We start from the raw sequence: 22,972 nt of genomic DNA on the forward strand, positions 1-22,972 counted from the left end.
AATCGGATCAGGAAGGTCCGAATAGAGGACCGCTGGCCTCAGGAGATGGACTTTCTCTCTGCCTCCGAAACAAAACCAGAGGAGAGGCAGACCAGATCCCGCAGCTGGCGGACAAAACCCGCGCGCCCCTCTCTCAGGCTGCTGCTGGGTTCGGCCCGGGACGGAATCGGAAAATGTGCCGCTGCAGTTGCGCTCCTCCCTTTTTTGGTGTGGAGGAGCTACCGCCGCGCCTCCTCCTTCGCCCGCGTCACGAAAGCTTCACTTGCAGCCGCAAGTCTTCCTTCCCGCTTCCTTTCTCAGAAAGCACCGAAGCGGGCGAAAAGGCAGGAGGGTGGGGGAACCGTCCACGTGCGCGCGGGGCCTGGCCGGGGGGACCCCCCGCTCCCTCTCTCGGTCGGACCGCAGCCAGGTAGGAACCAGCCTCGGCCCGCGCGCGCAACGGCGCGCTCCGAACTAGAGTTCACTTTTTTCAGAGAACTTTCCATCTGCCTGTCTTCGCCCCGGTGGAGCAAGAGAAAAGGAGAGAAAAGGAGAGTAGAGCCGATCCCTTTAGAAAGCGAGGCTGGCGAGCCTTGAATGCCTGCTTGGGAATATTTTCCCTCCGGATGGTAATGTGAATGCTTTCCACCCTATTCCCTCTCTCCCCCCACATCACCGATTTGGAATTGCTTTGGCTTTTGCTCTCCAGCACTTGGTTTCGGAAACTCAACGCAGGACTTGCGCGCTTCCTGTGATCGTAAAGGATGTGACTGACCGTTTCCCGGATTTAATTTTAGCATGGCTGTAGGATTTTGGCAACGTTCTTGCTTTTTTTTTTATTTTTATTTTTACAATGCAAGATATTAAGTTTGCTTCATTTCTGGGAGCCTGGCTCTAGTCTAAGAGGTTGGTTGCTAGAATAGCAGCAGGCTGAAGAAACACTTGTCCCTTGATTGATTGATTGGTTGGTTGGTTGGTTCGATTTATATGCCGCCCTTCTCCGGAGACTCAGGGCGGCTTACAATGCGTTAAGCAATAGCCTTCATACTTTTGTATATACCTGCTTAATAGGGCTTTCGGCTTTCCTTCTCTTCCCTTCTATGTTGTGCCTAGAAAATAACTTAATTCACGGGTGTCTGTACCAGGTTGTACAGCAAGCTAAGTTATTAGCCATGGTTACCAATTACTTGGGATAAGCCATCATCTTAGTATAGTCTGTAAATCAGATCTTCACTTTCAAAGGTGTTGGTTTTTCGTTTTGTTTTTAAATAGCTTGGTGTGGTATGTATATGTAGCACTTATGGTTCTTCATACCAGGTCAGCATGTTGCTGCATGAACATGCCCTCTTCTCACGTAGTCCTTGAAATGTTCTTCTAACATACACTGGTAATTACCTTGCAGGGCAAGTTAAGGTTGTTGGGTTCTTCTGATGATGTTTTGTCCACAGAAAGAATCATTTAAGGAAGTTACCCAGGGTGTAATCCTATCGAGGCTGCTGACAAAGGTGTGAAATCTGGATTGTAAAAATGCTAGAGGGCAGTAAAAAGTTGAGGATTTTCTATATCTCTTTGCTTCATCTAGCTACAGTTGCCTCAATTTTTGCAACATTCTGATTGCCTTGATGCTCACCCATTGTCTGTCTGCATAAGGGGTTTTTGTTGTTAGTTGCGAAGTCGGATCCAACCCATCGCGATCCCATGGACAATGTTCCTCCAGGCCTTCCTGTCCTCTACCATCCTCTGGAGTCCATTTAAGCTCACGCCTACTGCCTCAGCGACTCCATCCAGCCACCTTATTCTCTGTCATCCCATTCTTCTTTTGCCCTCAATCTTTCCCAGTATTAGGCTCTTCTCCAGTGAGTCCTTCCCTCTCATTAAGTGGCCAAAGTATTTGAGTTTCATCTTCAGGATCTGGCCTTCTAAAGAGCAATCAGGGTTGATCTCCTCTAGGACTGATCAGTTTGATCACCTTGCATTCAGGAAGAATTTTCTGTGTGCAATACCAGGCCAATACATGTGCCCAATTACCGTAGCTAAAATAATACATTTATATCACTAATTAAATTAACATTAAGGTAGTATTAGTGATTTACCCAGTTCTGGATTCCATGCTTTGGAACAGGGTCAGAAAAGGAAGATTAAGGGGTAAGGAACCAAGTCTTATGCTGAGAGAGGGAAGCAGCTGTGCATATTTAGCCTTCAATAGATTGAAGGAGAATATGATGGTACAAATCCTGCAATGAAGTCTCGTTGAAGAAAATCAGGATCTCCTCTCTGTAGGTTATGAAATGATGGATTTAAGTTACAGGAAAGCACTTATATGTACTTTATACTTTATAAAGCAATGATGGTTAACCTTTTTGCCATTGCGTGCCAAAAGCGGGGCTAACCCTAACCCCACTGGAGGCCCTCTGGAGCCTGGAAACGGCCCGTTTGCCGACTTCTGGTCCCACAGGAAGTTGGCAAATGGGACGTTTCCGGCCTCGGGGGGGGGGGAATTAAGATCCAATATATCTGAATGATATCAAATTGGGAAAGGCCACTGCAACAATATGCACATTAAGGCTGTGTAGTGCTTCAGAAATAATTTGGAAAAGATGTTTTGGAACTTGTGTGAAAATGAGCATAACATTTGCCTGAAATTTTTGAAGACAGGTGCAGGTTCTTTCCTAGGATTGCTTAGTTGCCCTTTGCACCTGCTATGTGATTATGTGCTCTCATCTGTAAAGCATGTAAAGCAGAGAGGAAAACTGACATATTGAGCCTGGTTATAATGAATGTAAGTTTGATTCTGGGAGCAGTTAGATAAAACTAAAAATTAGTTAGACATTGTAGGAGGAGAGCTGAGTTAGTCTTTGTTGCAAAAATCAGAAGCAGTCTGGTGTGCCTTTTTCAACTAACAATCTTTTATTAATAGGGACAAGCTTTTGTGGCCTGCAGCTCACATCATCAGGCATGTAGTATGTCTAGAGCAAGGGTGTCAAACTCAATTTCATTGAGGGCCACATCAGGGTTGTGTTTGACCTTGGGGGGCCGGGGTGTGCATGGCCAGGGTGGGTGTGACCAGCTCGATGTCACTCGTGTCGGGGGTGACTGTGGCGGCCCGAGCGCTCTGCCAGTGAAAATGGGCTACTGAGCTCCGTTTCGGCTGCGATGGCTTCCTGCAACCCTCTGCCAGTGAAAATGGAGCTCAGGAGGGCCGCACACAGCCCTCCCAAGCTCCGTTTTCACTAGTAGAGGCCCTGTGGGCCAGTCCTTCACTGTTTCCAGGGCGGCAGGCCAGATCTAAGCAACCCGCGGGCCAGCTCTGGCCCTCAGGCCTTCAGTTTGACACCCCTGGTCTAGAGTCTAGACTGATATGGATTTAAATAAAGATGAGAAAGGGAGGGCAAAATTGCTGAATACGATGATGTATACAAACAGCAGTTTCTCACTCAATGGTGTTGTCAAATCTATTTTCCAAAACAGTCAAGAGACAATCTAGGTAATTTTTAGATCTTCAAAGGAGATACCTGGAAGACAAATATTTGGAAAACGAGATTGAACAATTGACAATAAAATTATTCCTTAGTGCAAAGCGATATATGATGATTTAATTGCTTTCACAAATCTGTAACGAGTAATCAATTCAAAATAACCAAAGCAATTAGATAATATGATTTTTTACACAACTAAATTCTAAAAACATTACAACCTAATAAAGTACAACCAGTTCAATTAAACAAGAAATCCATATTTCATGTAGAATGCAATGATATAAAGAATCCATATGCAATAAAGTATTAGTTAAGGATAGCATTTTATAGCCATGGTATAAACCTCTTTGATGGAAATAAATATGTTCTTAAATATGTTGAAATCATATTGAAATGTTGTCAGAAAAGTATTTGGGAGCTGACACCATAGCCCCTAGATAGAGGATAAGCAGGCCATATGCTGATGTACACAGCTTCTTTCTTAATCCCTTCACTCAAACATCCAGCTAGAACTGTAAAGATTTGTATGATGGTCAAATCCAGATTCCTGGTTTATTGCTATCAAAAGTGAGAATTTATGCCTGTTCCTGTCTTATGTGATTAATTTGATTAGGATTATGTGATTAATTTGATTGATCCTGTAATAGAAAAGAAAGGAGGGAGCAGATGGCTGCCTGTCCAGCCGAGGAGTGAAATTCAGCAGGTTATGACAGGTTCTAGAGAACTGGTAGCAGAAATTTTGAGTAGTTCGGAGAACTGGCAAATACCACCTCTGGCTGGCCCCAGAATGGGGTGGGAATGGGGATTTTGCAGTATCCTTCCCCTGGAGTGGGGTGGGAATAGAGATTTTGCAGTATTCTTTCCCTGCCACGTCTACCAAACCACGCCCACCAAGCCACACCACACCACGCCCACCAAGCCATGCTCACAGAACCAGTAATAAAAAAAATAATAATTCCACCACTGGGACTCCAGCCCCAATGTGATTTGTTTTGATTTTGGTTTATTGTGATGTGAACTCATTCACTTTTATTTTCAGACTGTAGTTCATGGCTTGGTCAGATGTGAAACTGGCCAATTGTGACTGATTGTCCTGACTGAACAATGATTAAGCAAGCTCTGAATTTTGTATGAACACAGTCACTGACATAGAAATTCTGCAAGGAGGTTTAATGATTTTCAGTTTCCTTAAAATTGCTTTTATGTTATTCATAACGTAGTTATTGAGTATAGTTAAATAGGATGATTTTTGTATTTGCAAATCATTGGTTTAGTATGTGGCCTTTGTCTATTAAGAGTAGTTGCAGTTTATAATATAGAATGAGTTCTTGTAAAAATAGACTAGATTGTATTTGTACTATTTACATCATCACTGTAGATTTCACAAATCCTATGATTATGTGGCATTAAGTCAATGTTTCCTGTTAGTGGCCATGTAGATTTTCTTTGTGATGATCTGTCCATAATCTGATCTTTCAGATATTCCTGTGGTGCTCATATCACAACTGTGATCACAACCAATCCACCTTGCTGCTGGTTGGTCTCTTCTCTTTCCTTCCACATTTCCCAGGATTACAGCCTTCTCCAGAGAGCTAGGTTTTCACATAATATGTCCAAAATAGGATAATTTGAGCCTGGTCATTTGCACCTTGAATGAACCCTGGGTAGATTTGCTCTATGACCTATTTGTCTTCTCCAATGCCCAAGTTCAACAACACCAATACTGCTTCTGCCTGTTTTTTCAAAGTCCAACTTTGCTTCCATGGAGTGTCACAGGAAATACCATTGCTTCCATAATTCTGATTTTTTTTATAGATAGAGAAATATCACAGCATCTGAATATCTTTTCCAAGGCCTTCATTATTTCTGTACCAACCCCTACTTTATTACTTGTTTCTTTATTGTCAAAAATTGATCCTAAAAGGCAGACATTATCCACCTCTTCAATGTCAGCTCTAAAACTAGTGGTTTCTACATGTTATCATTTGTCTGGTTTTGTTTATATTTAATTGTAGTCCCATGTTTTTCACTGTGCTTATTAACTTTTATTTCTAGACTCGAAATCATTATTTATTTATTTAACATATTTGAAATAGCCTTCCATCTCAGATGAAAGTGACTGCAAAGCATACAACACTTAATTTAAAAAAAAACAAACTTCAAAACAATCACATATTTTTTTAAAAAATGATTATTAAAATGGTACACAAAAGAAGAGAGGATGATATTAACCCCAGTAAGGGCGCCATCACAGAATCTTCCCCCCTTTCTTGGGGCTCTCACGCCTGACAACATAGCCAGATCTTGAGGGAATTGCAGAATGTTGAGAGGGATGGAGCAAATCTCATTTCCAGCGGGAGAAGATTCCAGAAGGACACACAACATCAGAGAAGGCCAGAGGTGGGCTTCAAAACATTTAGTAAGGGATTCTCTGTCCAGTTGCTGGGTGGGCGTGGCCTAGTTGGCCTCCTGCACCACAGTGGGGGGGGGCGTTTTTACTCTCCCCAGGCTCCGGAGGCCCTTTTTTTGCCCTCCCTGAGCCTCCGCACGTGCTCTGCACTTACCTGCATCCAAAATGGCCTTGTGAGGACTACTGGGAGGGGTGGGGAGGGAGGGGTGGGGCCAACCAGAAGTGGGATTTGAGGGTTCTCCGAATTGCACAGAATCTTAGCTAGAGGTTCTCCTGAACTCCTGCAAACTCCCTGCAGTCCACCCCTGGAGAAGACCTGCCTAAACTGCTGTTAACTAAATACTGACAAAATGCTTGCAGTATTCATTATTTTATTAACTGCCATTTCACTTAATTAAAAAGATATTTGATTCTCTCCTGCTTCCCTTTTTTTTTTTTCAAAGTCTACATGAGCATGTAGAGCTCTTTTGGCTAATCTTGTACAAGACTTTCTATTCAGCTAAGCCTACACATCTGGTTAAAACATGGTTTATCTTAATCACAGTTAGTTGAGCAATCCATAGCAGCCTTTCTTGCCCATAAATAGTAACATTCACAACATGCAAGGCTACAATGTGTTTGGCTGGTTTGTAGTGTAATATGTTTTTGGAATCTAGCCAAAATTTTGGCACGTTCGGATCCATTCGCATCTACTGAGTTAAAGTGTAAAACAGCGGCAGCATTAAATCCGCTGTCCCCATTGTCAGTCCCTATTCTGCCTTTTTTTTTTTTTTTAAGTCTGCTCCAAGTCACTGCTGATGGCATTGTCCTGGTCTGTTAATATCCCACTCATTATATTCAAGGTTATCTGTTTCCTCTGCTAGCTTTGCCAACCTTGAGCCAACAGGAGAAGCAGCCACCAATGACAAACACAGCATAATAATGTAGGTCTTGTAAGGTCCCAAAATATACTTGAGTCACCAGAATGCCAAAGAGAGAGACTCAAGACGAGGCTTGCAAAAAAGCAGATTTTATTTATGGTCAAAAACAAAATACTGGGTGGAACTATATCCAGAACATACAGATACAATGCATGCTAGGAGATAGCCACACCTTGGGGAAAGTATGGTGTCGTTTTATACCCTCAGAGACGTCAGCTTAGTACCCAATTCTGGCCTCCTAATTTAGGTTTGTGTATTCCTTGTTGCCCTGCAAGGGGGAATAGAAACTTCCCAATTAGTCATCTTGAGCATTTCTTTGTTTACTCAATTGGCCACTTTGGCCCCCTGGCTCTGGAAAGCAGGAGTTTATCGAGATCAAACATAAATTAGGGTTGAGGTGTAAATTATCCCTTTGTTGATGGCTGTAGTTTCAACTGAGATAACGTACCATGCTTTTAGATAGATTGATAAGAGTTCAGGTCAAATGGCAGGGACATACGTTTGACAAATACCAGATACATTACAGAGGCCTAATAACAGAATATGTTTATATTTGTATCTCAAATATAAAGGCATAATATATGTGATACAAATACAAAGGCATATATGTATTACAGGAACCTAATGGTTACAGAATCTAGTATACCAGTATATCATATTCTAGTATTATTTATTATATCCTTATTATTGTTTCCCTTCAGTCTGATTTAGGGAATCTATCTGGCTTTAGCTGTTCCTCCTTCTATAATCAACTTGGCATAGTTATTTGTGGGAAATTTAAAAGACCATCATGTCCCAAGGGTATCTCCCCATGCCACATGCTCCACAATGAGGACACACTTCAGGTCTCTTCTTTGAAACAATGTCACCTTGTGATTACTCAGGAGGTGTGCCTTCTTCATGCAGTCCCTGTTCTTTGCAATGATCTAACCCCGTCCCCCTCCCCAATGTACAGCTGGCCCTGATCCTACAGGTCTTTCGAAAGCCAGTAAGCCTGGCTTTTTTCCAGAATCAGAATTTTTCCAGCTCAGCAAAAATAACTACATACTGTGAATTAATTGACATTGGAAAAGTGCAATTAAATTTGAATGCTTATTCATATTTTTTTCTTAAACAAATCCAGGTATTAAAATGAGCTTATTGACTAAGTTTACATGCATTCTAACCAGTGGTGGGTTTCAAAATTTTTTACTACCGGTTCTGTGGGTGTGACTTGGAAGGCGTGGCGTGGCTTGATGGGCGTGGCTTGGTAGGCGTGCCAGGGGAAGGATACTACAAAATCTCCATTACCTCCCCAATCCAGGGTAAGGTTACTGTAAAATCCCCATTTCCTTCCGATCAGCTGGGACTCGGGAGGCAGAGAATAGATGGGGGCGGGGCCAGTCAGAATTTTTACTGCCTGTTCTCCGAACTACTCAAAATTTCCGCTACCGGTTCTCCAGAACTGGTCAGAACCTGCTGAAACCCACGTCTGATTCTAACTATATATTTGAAATACAATTGGGACAATTTGGAAGAAAATGTTTTTGCTTATAGAATTTTGTAATGTTTTTCTTTGTATTCCTTTAAATCCTGTTTTCAAATAATGCAATATTAAATTAGAACCACAGTGAAGTGAATTCTGATCTAAGATCTGTCAGATAGAACTATGCTCACAAAAAAGAAGACACTAATTTAAGACAGCAGGGATATGCATTAATCTGGATTAAAAAAGGAAAAAAACATGATTCAAAGCACATGTTGATGCACACTTTGTTTCTTTTGGTACTTTCTTAAACCAATCATGTATTTCCTCACAATTGTGCTGCAACACATTGGTGCAAGTATGAGTCTTGAAAAAACATTTGGGTGTGATATGTGTCCTCGTACCTTCTGAATCATCTTTTCAAATCCAGATCACTGCATAGCCTTCTTGAATAATGTAATCCAGCCTTTCCCAATTTCCATTAATCCCATCAACATAATCCAATGACGAGCTGACAACCTGAAATTCAAAGTAAACATATGTTTCAGCTGACACCCCTTGTCTAGATACCTGATTTTTAAAACACATAAAGTGTACATGATATGCAAACCTTTAAGTGCATAGCGTTTTTAGAAGCCCGTTCAGACAAAATGGAAACTATAATTGGCAAAACCTTCAGTAATGTGCCCTTTTAGCCAGAGTTAATAAACATTTACAACACTAAGTCATTATAAGTCTGTTCATTTACAAGGGCAGTTTAAACATGTACCTTCATGATCTATTAAATGTACTGGGACATATTGCCTAGTAAATGTGGTTTGGATTGTGGCTTCTTTGATATGGTTCCAAGTTTCATAATACATCTATTTATATGAATTATTCAGAATTACTGTTATGCTCAATAACAGAATATGTTTTACATGCATAAGTGCCAACAAGCTGTGTAATAGACTTGTTTAAGTATAAAATTGTTCATCATGTACACAAGAAATAGATTGAATTTAGGGCGAATGCATTGGTAGTGGGTCACAGCTCTGGGCCTTCTTTTAGAAAATATTAAGGAAGTCCAACATAAAGTGTGTGCTGAAACATTGCACCATTAATATTTCATATTAATGAAATATTTAATATTTCAATATTGATTGCAGAAGTGTAATCCAGGCAAAAAAAAAAGTGACATTTGTGCCATGGAGAAGATATAAGAAAATAAAATACAGTACTATACTAAAAAATAATAGGAAACATTTGGAATAATAGCAGCTATCAAAAAATCAAATAATTTGAGTAGCCTATCTTGGAATTCAAGGGTTTAACATAAAACACAAGGAAAAAAGACAGCAGCAAAGAATTTTGTGCAAAACCTTTGATAATGATAACATAAAGATTGAAAGAGGAAGTTACTCTTGTTAACTACAGGTAGTCCTCGACTTACAACACTTCGTTTAGTGACTGTTCAAAGTTACAAAAAGTAGAAAAAACAGAAAAGTAACTTTTTCATACTTATGGCTGTTAGCATCCTCAGGATCATGTGATCAAAATTCAGATGCTTGGCAACTGACTCATATTTATGACAGCTCTACTGTCCTGGGGTCATGTGATCCCTTTTTACGACCTCCTGACAAGCAAAGTCAATGGGGAAACCAGATTCACTTAATAACAGTGTTACTAACTTAAGATCTTCAGTGCTTCACTTAACAACTGTGGCAAGAAAAGTTATAAAACGGCATAGAACCAGGGGTGAAATGCTCCCGGTTTGGACCGGATCGCCTGATCCGGTAGCAATGGAGGTGGGTGGTTCGGAGAAGCGGTAGCAAAAATACCTGCCCCCCCCAATTGGCCAGTTGAGCTGCACAATCATCAGAGGCTTTTTTTTTTATTTTTAAAAGCATTTTTTCTACAACGTCTTTGGCTGAAAAAAATGTTTTTAAAAGTAAAAAAAAAGCCTCTGATGATCGTGCGGCTCAGTTGGGATCATCAGAGGCTTTTAGAAGCATTTTTTCTACAACCTCTTTGGCCGAAGAGGTTATAGAAAAAATGTTTTTAAAATGAAAAAAAGCTTCTGCCGATCAGGCAAGTCAGCTGGGATCATCAGAGGCTTTAAAAAAAAGCTTCTGCCGATCAGGCAAGTCAGCTGGGATCGTCAGAGGCTTTAAAAGCATTTTATTTTACAATCTCTTCAGCCGAAGAGGTTGTAGAAAAATGGTTTTGAAAGTAAAAAAAAAAAGTTGGCCATACCCACTCAGTCATATTAACCCCCCCCCACCAAGCCATGCCCACAGAACCGGTAGTAACAAATTTTACATTTCACCACTGGGTAGAAGTCAATAAATGTCTCACTTACCAGCATAAATGTTGGGCTCAATTGTGGTCATAAGTCAAGGACTACCTGTATTATTATCAGTATGTCTTAGTTTTTATTTTGATCTGTCTGTTGTGATCAAGATTGTCCTGAAGAAAAATTAAAAGTCTGAGTCTTTAAATCTATTGTACATGAAAGTATGTATTCTTAGTTGTTAATAGATTAAATTTTGATTACTTATCATTTGGTTGCGTTATTCAATTCAAAGGACAGTTATGTTACAAAGATCAGATAAAGTTATAAATGATCAGCTCTGTATGAGAGAATTGTGGGAGCTTCTTCTGAATGAAATGGTTGGCATATTTAGTATTATAACAACTCTGTCAGTTCTGAATAGCAAGATTCAGCATCTAGAACAATTATAGGAAAATATTGCTTCCTGCTGTAGCAGCTTCAAATTCAGAATGTAAATACTTCATTACTGCAAGTAAACATGTCCTCCCATGCTACAGTTTCACCCCAGAACCACCATAATTGGTTTACTCACTTTTTCTGAGTTATCTACATTACATGAAGCTGTATTCAGATTGTGGTTCTATGACAGCTGCTATTTTAAACTGCTGTTACAAAGATTGGATGTATATCTGTAATCAGTCTTTTAAGTTATTAAACAACATTGTTGTCTTTATTTTAATTAAAGTATGGACATACTGCACAGGGTTTAAACACAGTAATATTATAATGTAAAATTTAAAATTATATATGAGGTCGAGCGCATATACTCTCTTATAGGATATGTTTGGATGACACATGAAGGTAAAGTTGATCCATTAGGGCAGGGGTGTCGAACTCGCGTCGTCACGTCATCACGTGATGTATTGTGACTTTCCCCCCTTCGCTAAACTGGGGTGGTTGTGGCCAGCGCGTGATACATCTGGCCACGAGTTTGACACCCCTGCATTAAAGTAACATGTGCTGCCTGGCTTCTGTCTCAAGTGTTGTCTTCAAGATATGCTAAAATGTGGCTAGGAGAGATTTATTAGCATGAATGTTGAGTACATCAACACTATAATTAATTTACTCTGATCAGTATTTTCAAATTTAGGGGTCAAAAATTGAAAAATATTTCTAGCACCAATCACTTGCTTATGATTCAGATGAAGTGATTAAAATACTTTAAAGTTATTTATCAGCTCTTATCCAGAAAAAAATAAAGGTGCAGCACATTTCATACTTCTTTGAGAATATAAAAGAACAGATGGATTTTTTTTTTTTTTTAAAAGCAAATTTGTAGCTTAAAAGTATGCATGTCTTCTAAGAAACAAGGACTATGGTTACTGGTGGTAACCTCTGAGTAAAAAGTACAGAATTGGAATTTGGTTTTGAATAGACATGATTTAAAACATATCAAATAGGGACCACTTGTAAGTAAAAGATTTTTTTAGAGTCTGTTTAAACTCTACAAACAGTGACAGAAAGAAAGAGTGGGGCAACCACTGAAAAACCTCTGTCTATGGTGGCAGACACCATAAAATTTAACATTTGGATAATGTTGTGGGGAAGGAAAATGTATTTCACATATGGAATGCCACAAAAATACCTCCCTTCATTCATTACACTACACATCTAATCTGACGGATCTGTGGTTGAAAGTTTAGTCAGTACATTAAATAGGAAGTTAGAGGACAGGGCAAAATTGAAAGTTCCAAATTTCAGTTAATAGAACAAAAATTACAGATACCGGTAGTCCATGACTTATAATCACAATTGAGCCCAAAATTTCTGTTGCTAAGCAAAGCATTTGTTAAGTGACTTTTGGCCCACTCTATGACTTTTCTTGCCATAGTGGTTAAGGGAATCACTGCAATTGTTAAATTAGTAACACAGTTGTTAAGTGAATCTGGATTCCCCATTGACTTTGCTTGTCAGAAGATTGCAAAAGCTGATCACATGACCCCAGGACACTGCAAACATCATAAATGTGAATCAGTTGCCAAGCATCTGAATTATATGACCATGGGGAAGTGTGAAAAACGGTCATAAGTCACTTTTTTCAGTGCCATTGTAACTTTGAATGGTCACTAAATAAACTGTTATAAGTCAAGGACTACCTGTAGTATATACATCACACAGGTTGTTTTTCATTTCCAGAAGTTACTTCTGTGGAGAAAACTCTGCAAATTTTTAAGCTTTTTTATACTGTGCATGAAGATTGAGGTCTTTGCTGATAGCATAATTAGAACTGTGTCAAAACAAGGCAAAATTTATCAGAAGCGCTTGAACTTAAGAAATATGAGTGATATGATAGCAGTTGGTAGCATGACTCATTGGTTGCTATAATGATCCGTTCTACCATTTATTCATATAAGAAATCTTTCTAAAAGGCAGGATAAAATGGAGAAGGAAAATGCCTTCATACTTTCTTACCAATAAGACATTTGGAATTAAGAAATTGTTCTTGTAGATAAGAGTGGCAGAAAAGGGAAAATTTCATTCAGTTCCCTTTCAATGCAGATATTTACCAGAGAAATATTCTATGGTTTTGTTATGACCCAGGTGGTCAAGGCAAGGCAGGCCTTTAGAGAATCCTTTATTGCCCTCAAGAAGTGTTCAACAAACGGCCCTCCAATGACCAGTAAGGCTTCACCCCACGCTATCCTGAAGGCACCCACTCTCAGTCCCCCAAACAACAGCCCTTATATTACCAGGAAAGTCCACAAGGCAAAATCCAGGCATAAGACAAATGGCAATCCTCAGGGCAAAGACAAGGTACAAGGTACAAGGCAGTTCTGAAGGTAAAGCAAAGCAAAGTCCACAAGATTGCGGCAAGACAAACGGCAGTCCTCAAAGCAAAGGCGAAAAGCAGCCCTGGAAGCAAGGAAAAAAGGCACAAGTCAAAGCCGAGGGAGTGTAATCCAAAACAAATCATTGTCCTTGGCAAAGACTAACTCCCCATGACTTATCCTTAAATCATTCACTCCAGGTGTTCAGGTGTGAGGAGGGGTGGGGCAACCTTCTCCCATGTAGCCCTTCCCTGAGTTTGCCTATGCTCTGCTTTCCTTGCCCTTGGATTGAGTGGAGGAGGCAGCTGTTTCTCTTCAGAGGAGACCAGTCAGCAGCCAATCCTCCCCTGTGTCTGTGAAGGCAGGCAGCTCTCCCTGTCTGATTGACCACCTCCCCTAATGCCTGAGGGGCCTGGGACAGCATCATCCTTAGCCCCTGGCCTCTCTATACATGGCAAGGGAGATGCGCCATCCCTTTCAGATGGTCCCAGTTCCAATTAATGGTCACCACAATATAAAAAAGTTGTTGAGACTCTAGAAAGAGTGCAGAGAAGAATAACAAAGATGATTAGGGGACTGGAGGCTAAAACATATAAAGAACGGTTGCTGGAATTGGATATGTCTAGTTTAATGAAAAGAAGGACTAGGAATGATATGATAGCAGTGTTAGAATATCTCAGGGGCTGCCACAAAGAAGAGGGAGTCAACCTATTCTCCGAAGCACCTGAGGACAGGACAAGAAGCAATGGATGGAAACTAATCAAGGAGAGAAGCAACCTTGAAATAAGGAGAAATTTCCTGACAGTTAGAACAATTAATCAGTGGAACAACTTGCCTCCAGAAGCTGTGAATGTTCCAACACTGGAAATTTTAAAGACGAGATTGGATAACCATTTGTCTGAAATGGTATAGGGTTTCCTGCCTGCGCAAATGTTATCAGTAAGGACACCCAAACAACAGATCAGACCCTCTCTAATTTGTTGAAATAGACTGTTCTAAAACACACGGTCAGCAGAAGATACACATACATGGGAATTGGCAGTATAATGACTTGTTCAGCAATGTTCAGAAAGAAAGTATTGTTCGGTCTTTATTCAAAATCTGCAACACGCTGAGCACTTTGACTCAGATATACTGATGAATGAATAAAAAGTAAACCAAGTTAATGTTTGACTGATTCTGGAATAAATGTTGAATGCAATCATATGTTTGTCATAAAAACAAAGCAAAATGAGGCTACCTCTTTTGTTAAAGCACAAAAAGTCTGGATTTAACTGTGAGATACAGCATTTTAACCTTAGAAGTAGGTAGAGACATCAGGACAAAATTCAAAGGTGATATAGCTGATAAGACACCCATGGCCCTCCAGATGTTCCTGAACTACAACTCCCCTCATGACTTGCCACTAGTCATGCTAGCTAGATCTACTCTACAGTAAGGTAAAGGTAAAGGTTCCCCTCGGACATATGTGTTAGTCGTTCCCGACTCTAGGGGGCGGTGCTCATCTCTGTTTCAAAGCCATAGAGCCAACGCTGTCTGAAGACGTCTCCGTGGTCATGTGGCTGGCATGACTAAATGCCAAAGGCGCACGGAACGCTGTTACCTTCCCTCCAAAGGTGGTCCCTATTTTTCTACTTGCATTTTTACGTGCTTTCGAACTGCTAGGTTGGCAGAAGCTGGGACAAGTAATGGGAGCTCACCCTGTTACGCGGCACTGGGAATTCAAACCACTGGCTCTTAGCCACTTAATATATTAGAGGGGGAATATTGGATTGAATTCTGGCTATGGGCACATAGTCGGTTTTTTCCCTTTTTTAATAAGGGAAAGTTTCTAAATGCAATATAATTGGGACAAGTTTGCCACAAATCTTTTCAATAGCAGTACCTAACATTTTTAGGGTTGAAAGCTACACTTGTCCTTTGAGAGATATGCCTGACATGAGAAACTGGAGAAAATTAATTTAACCATGTTTAAAATGGTTATTTTCCCATGCCTTTAAGAAGCTTTCTTTTCTGAAAACTAAAAATTGCAATTGTTGTACAGGCTCTGTGGTTACATACGAAAGCTTTCTTAGGGCCAAAGTAGATAATATATCTTTTATACAAATGTTATAGTCTACATCAGTGATTGCTAACCCTTTTCTCTTCGTGTGCCAAAAGCATGCCCACACAACAGTTCGTGTGGGTGCTGGCACCCATAATGCAATGCGCGCGAACTGCGCATGCATCCACGTCCCCCATGCATGCGCATGTGACCCCCATGTGACCCCACCCCCCATGCATGCGTGCAAGGGGTGGGAGTCAAAAATTTTAGCAACCTGCACCACAGGAGGGGGTGTGAAAACAGCCTCCCCCGGGCTCCGGAGGCCCTGCAGAGGTCAGAAACGGGTCCATTTCCCCACTTCCGGAACGTGTGCACCACACACCCCTGTGTTCCCCCCAGCCCCTGTGCATGCGCACATGACCCCACCCTCCCATGCATGCGTGCGCATGCCCGCACATCTCCTGCATGCGCCTCGCCCCTGCTCTTCCTGAAAATCAGCTGGCTGGCAGGAGGTGTGCCGATGCGCAGTGGAGCTGAGCTGGGCGATGGCTCGCGTGTCCGCAGAGAGGGCTTTGCGTGCCAGCTGTGGCACGCGTGCATGACAAAGGTTCGCTATCACCGGCCTATATGTATAGTGATGGATTTTCAAAAAATGAAGAGAATGCATTAGCACAATTTTAGATTAATTAATACTTAGCCATTATTCTACAAGCATCTTTGTATTAGCCCATCTTTGTATTATTCTTCTTAAGCTTTTTTTGTAACAAACAAGGCACCTTGTTAAAATAAAATAGGGAAGATACTAGAAAAATATCATAGTATCTAGCCCCTATTTGAGGGAGATGGTTGATTAAGAAATGTGAAATATACATACATACGTCCATACATCCATACTAGAATATAGGTAGTCCTTGATTTTCAACTGTAGGAATCAAAACATATAGCCTATTCATCTGTTAGATTCAATAAATCTTATGGATGAAAGGATGATAGTATTACTGCTATTAAATCTTTTATATATTTTATATCTATTTATTTCTTATGTTCCAAATTATTAGAAACAATAAACCTCCAATCTTAAAGTAAGCATTACTGCTTGTGTTGTTGTCTTCATTTCCTATTGGAATTTTCTTATGACACAACCATTTGTTTAGTGACCATCCAAAATTACAATGGTACTGAAAAAAATGGCTTTTGACCGTTTTATACACTTTCTGACCATTGCAGCATCCCCATGGTCACAAGATCAAAATTCAGATGTTTGGCAACTGGTTCATATTTATGATGGTTGCAATGTCCTGGGGGTCATATCAGAGGTGGGTTTCAGCAGGTTCTGACCAGTTCTGGAGAACCGGTAGTGGAAATTTTGAGTAGTTCGGAGAACTGGTAGCGGAAATTTTGAGTAGTTCGGAGAACCGGTAAATACCACCTCTGACTGGCCCCGCCCCCATCTATTCTCTGCCTCCCGAGTCCCAGCTAATCGGGAGGAAATGGGGACTTTGCAGTTCTTCCCCTGCCACGCCCACCAAGCCACACTCACAGAACCAGTAGTAAAAAATTTTGAAACCCACCACTGGGTCATATGATCTCCTTTTGCAACCTTCTGAGAAGCAAACTCAATGGGGAAGCCAGATTCACATAACAGCAGTGTTACTAATTTAACAACTTCAATGATTCACTTAACAACTGTGGCAAGAAAGGATATAAAATCTTAGCAAAACTCACTTAATAATTGTCCCACTTAACAACAGTAATTTGGGGCTCAATTGTGGTCATATTTCTATACCTATATGGAAATCATTCCAAACTATAACTGATGTAAAGCAGGGGTGAAATGCTCCCGGTTCGGACTGGATCGCCCGATCCGGTAGCGTTGGCGGCGGATGGTTCGGAGAACCAGTAGCAAAAATCCCTGCGCCCCACCACCACCATGCCCAGCTGAGCTGATCATCAGAGGCTTTTTCTTTTTTACTTTTAAAAGCATTTTTTCTACAACTTCTTCCGCTGAAAAAATGCTTTTAAAAGTAAAAAAAGCCTCTGATGATCGCGCGGCTCAGCTGGGATCGTCAGAGGCTTTTCAAAGCATTTTTTTCTGCAACCTCTTCCGGGGAAGAGGTGGTTTAAAAAATGCTTTGAAAAGGCTCTGACGATCCCAGCTGTGTTGCCTGCAAATGCAAAAAAATGCTTTGAAAAGTTAAAAAAAAAAAAGTTGGCCACGCCCACCCAGTCACATTACCCCCCCAAGTCACGCCCACAGAACCGGTAGTAACAAATTTTACGTTTCACCCCAATATAAAGGTAATAACACCCTCTAATTGCAATTGTCTTCTTCCAGAATGGGTTGGGTTTTTTTAACATTACAAGCCAGCATACAGCCCTGGTATCATCTGATAGTAATATCCCACTGAAAAATTAAATCAAGTCTGACACTTTTTAGGGGATTTCAGATCATCCAGAATCAGCTACATGCTGTTGTTTGACCTGGGTTCAACTTATGTAAAGTCATAGAATTTTTTTTTTTAAAAAAACACCTCCTACAAACAGCAGTTGCAGTCTTCTCTGATGTTGAGTGGATACAATAAGAATTAATACCGCTATGTGTGTTTCTTTCTTCTGGTCAGGAAATGGCCATTTTTTTATCAAAGTTTCATTCACAGTAGCTCTGTGGGCAGTCTCCAAATGTGATATATAAATAAAAATAAATAAATAGTTTCCAATGCATTTTCAAAATCCTTCACATCATTATCTAGATGTATCTCAAAGTGATACATTTAACTCACATTCAGGCACTGTGTTAATGTCATACCATGGTTTGCATTTTTTCCAAAACAATAAACAAAGATAAATGTTTATTGTTACTGGCAGATCACAAATAAAGGGGAAAATATTTTAACCATCCTTCCCCAATCTAATGCCTTTGAGACATTTGAGACTGCAATTTACTAACTCTAGCAGCATGGCCAGTAGCTAGGAACAACGGGAGTTGTGGCTCATTACAAAGTGCAACTTACACTGTTTGTTCTCCAGGATCCAATCTGGGTCGGTCACTGGGAGATTGGATCCTGCAACATTATCCTGGGACATGTCTATTCACTTTCATTCGTGATTATTTATTCTCTTGCTTTCTTTTTTTCTTGAGCCATGGTGGCGCACTAGTTAGAATGTAGTATTGCAGGCAAACTCTGCCTATAGCCAGGAGTTTGATCCTGACTGCCTCAAAGTTGACTCCACCTTCCATTTTTCCAAGAGAAAACGAGTACCCAGATAGTTGGGGGTAATATGCTGATATTTGTAAACCACTCAGAGAGTTCTGTAAAGCACACTATGGAGCTATATATGTCTAAGTGCTATTGCTATTCCTTTCCTCACAATAACATCAGAGTCACTGACAGGTTTCAGGAGGCTCCACCACCATTGATGAACAGGGCAGAATGAAAAGCTGGGAATCTTGTGTCTATTTTTAACATTTAAGACATCCTAGCACCAATCAACAAGATCCTAGTATTCATCACAAAAGTTAATAGCACACTCCTTATTTTTATTTGTTTTATTTATTTTGTATCCTGCCTTTATTATTTTTACAAATAACTCAAGCTGGTGAGCGTATCCAGCACACCTTCCTCCTCCCATTTTCCCAACAACAACTTTGTGAGGTAGGTTGGACTGAGGGAGAGTGACTGGCCCAAGGTCACCCAGCTGGCTTCCATAGCTAAGGCAGGACTTGAACTCACAATCTCCTACTTTCCAATCTGGTGCCTTAACCACTGGACCAAACTGGGACTCTTGACTGTCCATCTAAAATTATTTGTTGTAATATTTTGGGTGGATTTCCTCCAAAATTGATTTTATGAAACTTTGTAATCTGTAATACAAGCATGCTGAAATCTTTTTTCACTCTTGTAGGAGCAAATGAGGCATCTTCTGAAAGGGAAGAAGAGAGGTCACTTCTGCTGAATGATATGGAGAAGAGGCAGTTCTGATCAGCAATTCTTAGAGAAAGTATGGCAAGAAAGCAAGTGAAAGAAGTTGGCCGAAGAGATCATAGATGACCCATGATAGATGATCCATTCCTGAGGTAAGACTAGAGCATTTTGAATCAAGAAAACAAACCTTTACAAGATGTTAATGCATTTTACCAGAGCTTGCTGGCAATTGTAGGAGAGAAATACAAGGAAATGCATTTATGTTATCACTGAAATAGTTATCTTGCTAACTCTTGTAACGTTTATAAACATATAGAATGGTCTTTAATTCATCTTTGACTCTTTCTTTTCACAGAATGAAGAAACTCAAATGCTTCTATATTTGTCCAATACGAAGGCATATTTTAATACTGGTTTTAATAGTTGTCCTGCTTTTGCTGCTCAAAGCTGATAGGATTTTATTCTTTCACAAAGATGTGTACTTTGTAGAACCATCTTTAAGTACCTCATCATTTGTGAAAAACAAGTACAGCCATGTAAAAAAATATGACCAATATAAAATTAATTGTTCCTTCATCTATAATCAAGATCCCATTGAGATTGGAAAGTCTTTAGAGATAAAGAAAAAAAAGATTATTGATTTAGAAGATGAAGATGTTATAGCAATGACCAGTAACTGCCAGGAATACCGAACAATTAGAGAATATCACCTGAAGGCCGTTTCTCCAGAAGAAGAAGAATTCCCTGTAGCTTATTCTCTGGTTGTTCACAAAGATGCCATAATGGTCGAGCGGCTCATTCATACAATTTATAGTAGTCAGAATGTCTACTGTATTCATTATGACCAAAAGTCTTCTGACACTTTCAAACAGGCTTTGGAGAATCTGGCCAAATGTTTCTCTAATATATTCATTGCATCCAAATTGGAAGTGGTTGTGTATGCCTATATTTCAAGGCTGCAGGCAGACTTGAATTGTTTATCTGATTTATTGAAATCTGCAGTTCCATGGAAGTATGTAATTAATTTGTGTGGCCAAGATTTTCCCCTGAGATCAAACTTTGAGCTGGTATGTGAACTTAAGAGACTTAATGGAGGTAACATGTTGGAGACTATCAGACCAAGCAGTAGTAAAAAAGAAAGATTTACCTATCACTATGAACTTCAAAAAAGGTTTTATCAATATATGAAGGTGCCTGTGAAAACTAGTATTTCAAAGAGTCCACCTCCACACAATATTGAAATTTTTGTAGGCAGTGCATACTTTGTTTTATGTCGAGCTTTTGTACAATATATTCTTGGCAATTCCCACGTTCAAGATTTTTTGGAATGGTCAAAGGATACTTATTCACCGGATGAACATTTCTGGGCAACTCTTATTCGTATACCTGGAGTACCTGGACAGATTTCAAGAGAAGCTGAAGATATCACAGATCTTCAGAGCAAAACCCGTTTAGTAAAATGGAACTACAATGAGAACTTTCTCTATCCTCCCTGCACTGGTATACATCTTCGCAGTGTGTGCATCTATGGAGCTGCAGAACTAAGATGGCTCCTCAACCATGGGCATTGGTTTGCCAACAAATTTGACTCAAAAGTGGACCCTGTTGTAATAAAATGTTTGGCAGAAAAGGTTGCAGAACAGCAAAAGCAATGGGTTGATTTAGCTTCTGAAAAACGTGTTGTGCACAAAATACTTACAGGTGTCTCCTAACAGTATGGAATAGTTATGCGTAGATTATGTGGTATTTTTAAAGTGAGGAATTGCTCACTCGCAGTTACGATGGTAACAGAAAAGTCCTTTCATGACTCATTCTCATATTTATGACCTTTGCAGGTCTATAAAGCAAAGGAAAGCTGAAGTAAGGTCACGAGCCCAAGTGCAGTTTCACTAGGTACTCCTTCACTTAAGAACCAATTTTCCAGTCCCAGTTGTCATTAGTAAACAAGCACTATCTGTACAACTTCAGTAATAAAAGATTAGAGAGAATGAGCTCATTTATATTTGTTTAAGCCAATGGTTCTCAAGCTTTTTAACCTCTCCCATTTACGTCATATGTTTTCCCTTTAACCAGCATAGATTGTTCTTGCATGCAGCTTGGATGCTAGTCCAAAACTAAAAGAAGAAAAGAAGCAAGAACAATATTGTTCTGATTTTTTTAAAGCCAAGTAAAGGGAAACATTAAGACAAAGCAGCAATCACTTGGGCCAGTCACTCCCTCTCAGTCCAGCCCACCTCACATGATTGTTGTGGGGAAAATAGAAAGAAGGAACATTAGGTGTGTTCGCCATCTTGGGTTACTCATAAAGTAATAAAGATAGTAATAAAATCAATACATAATAATAAACAGATTAGAACGAAAGGCAGATTGCAAAGTGCAGGCCAGGCACTAGAAGGGCAGATGCTTCTGTACAAACCTGATGTTCAGGTTCTCCTGAAGTCCAAGTCAAAATGGGCATGAAGGGCAGCACCCTGTGACCAAAAGTTGTGGCTACAGCATCTTCACTTATCCAGTAGGTCCTTGGAAGAAGCCAGATGCAGACTGCATTAAGATCAAGGTTATGAATTCAGCTTTGTAGATCATTAGTATGCCGAGAATTGTGTTGGGAGAAGATGGAAAACACTACCTGAAATTGGAATAACTGAAGACAAATTTAGGTTGTCTTCCTAAATTGTGACAAAGATTGTGTCATGAGGCTATGTCCTCTAAAAATGGACAGTAGGTTAACTGTGTGCCAAAGTGAGCTGGAAGAAAGGATGAAACCCCCAAAATGCTATGAAATATTCAATGCTTTGAAAAAGTGTTCTGATGGTTGGTATTGAATGCTCCCTCAGGTTTTGGCTAATGTGGAATTTTTCTCTGCACAAACTCTTGTCCCTTATTAATTTTTCATTCTTACCTCCAGCCCCAGAACTGTCTTACACTTTTCAAACCATTGGTTTACCTCATGTAAAATGTTTGATCAGATTTTATCTATACTTTTGCTTACTGTCTTCAAAACTGAGTTTGAAGTTTTAATATAATCATGGATTAAATCTATGCAAAACGAATGAAAATTCTACTAAATTGTATATGCAATTATGAGATGTATATTGTACATCAGCTTTTGTATAAATTTATGTATGTACATTGGGTAATTATAATGTAATTATTTAAATAAAATAAAATGTAATAAAATAAATTAAAATTTATTTTATCATTTAAATATATTTGAAAATGAGAGGTGTAGATACCACTTTTTCTACACAAATTTCTCCTTTGCCAAAACTGTAAAAAAAGAAAGATACTGAAGTCAGCAATGCTGGTTAAATGCAGTTCTCTCATCTTGCTGGTGCCACCATTGTTGTTGCAAGTCAGCAATAAGTAGTACAAATAAAATGGTGAATAAAGTCTATACAAACTGCAGCATTACAATTCTGTTGGGCAGTGCATGGCACAGCATATTTTGATAAGACATGATGAACACTTCCTCATTCAATCACTTTTTTAAAAAAATCTTTCAAAGTTAAAGCTTTATAACTTTTTAATAAAAAAAGATTGGTAAACCTGAACAAAGATTAGTGCACTCTGCTCCAGTTTTTCCTTCTTCTTTGAAGAATGTACACTTTCATATCCATTTTAACTATTTGCTTTCCACCTGATTCACAAATTATCATTTTTATAGAAAAATTAG

At 39.8% G+C, this 22,972-nt stretch overlaps 1 protein-coding gene across 2 annotated transcripts; it reads left to right on the forward strand.

Moving 5' to 3' along the window:
- The first annotated feature begins 240 nt into the window (after positions 1-240).
- Positions 241-21,427, forward strand: GCNT4 (glucosaminyl (N-acetyl) transferase 4). 2 transcript variants are annotated; one of them, XM_034441139.2, is made up of 3 exons: positions 241-608; positions 19,280-19,451; positions 19,655-21,427. In XM_034441139.2, the coding sequence occupies exons 2-3, from the start codon at positions 19,429-19,431 to the stop codon at positions 21,009-21,011; spliced, it is 1,380 nt and encodes a 459-aa protein (XP_034297030.1). In that variant the 5' UTR covers positions 241-608; positions 19,280-19,428; the 3' UTR covers positions 21,012-21,427. The 2 variants fall into 2 exon arrangements, with proteins under 2 accessions (XP_034297030.1, XP_034297029.1); XM_034441138.2 differs by having other exon boundaries at positions 241-409.
- The last annotated feature ends 1,545 nt before the right edge of the window (positions 21,428-22,972 follow it).

This window comes from Pantherophis guttatus, chromosome 2 (genome assembly GCF_059756535.1).
Source record: "Pantherophis guttatus breed Tessera chromosome 2, ASM5975653v1, whole genome shotgun sequence".
In the NCBI taxonomy this organism is placed as follows: Eukaryota; Metazoa; Chordata; class Lepidosauria; order Squamata; family Colubridae; genus Pantherophis; species Pantherophis guttatus.

Coding starts and splice junctions, on each gene's coding strand:
- GCNT4 (XM_034441139.2), top strand. CDS start 19,429: ATGATAGATGATCCATTCCTGAG. Junction 19,452..19,654: donor ATAGATGATCCATTCCTGAG/GTAAGACTAGAG, acceptor TTCTTTTCACAG/AATGAAGAAACTCAAATGCT.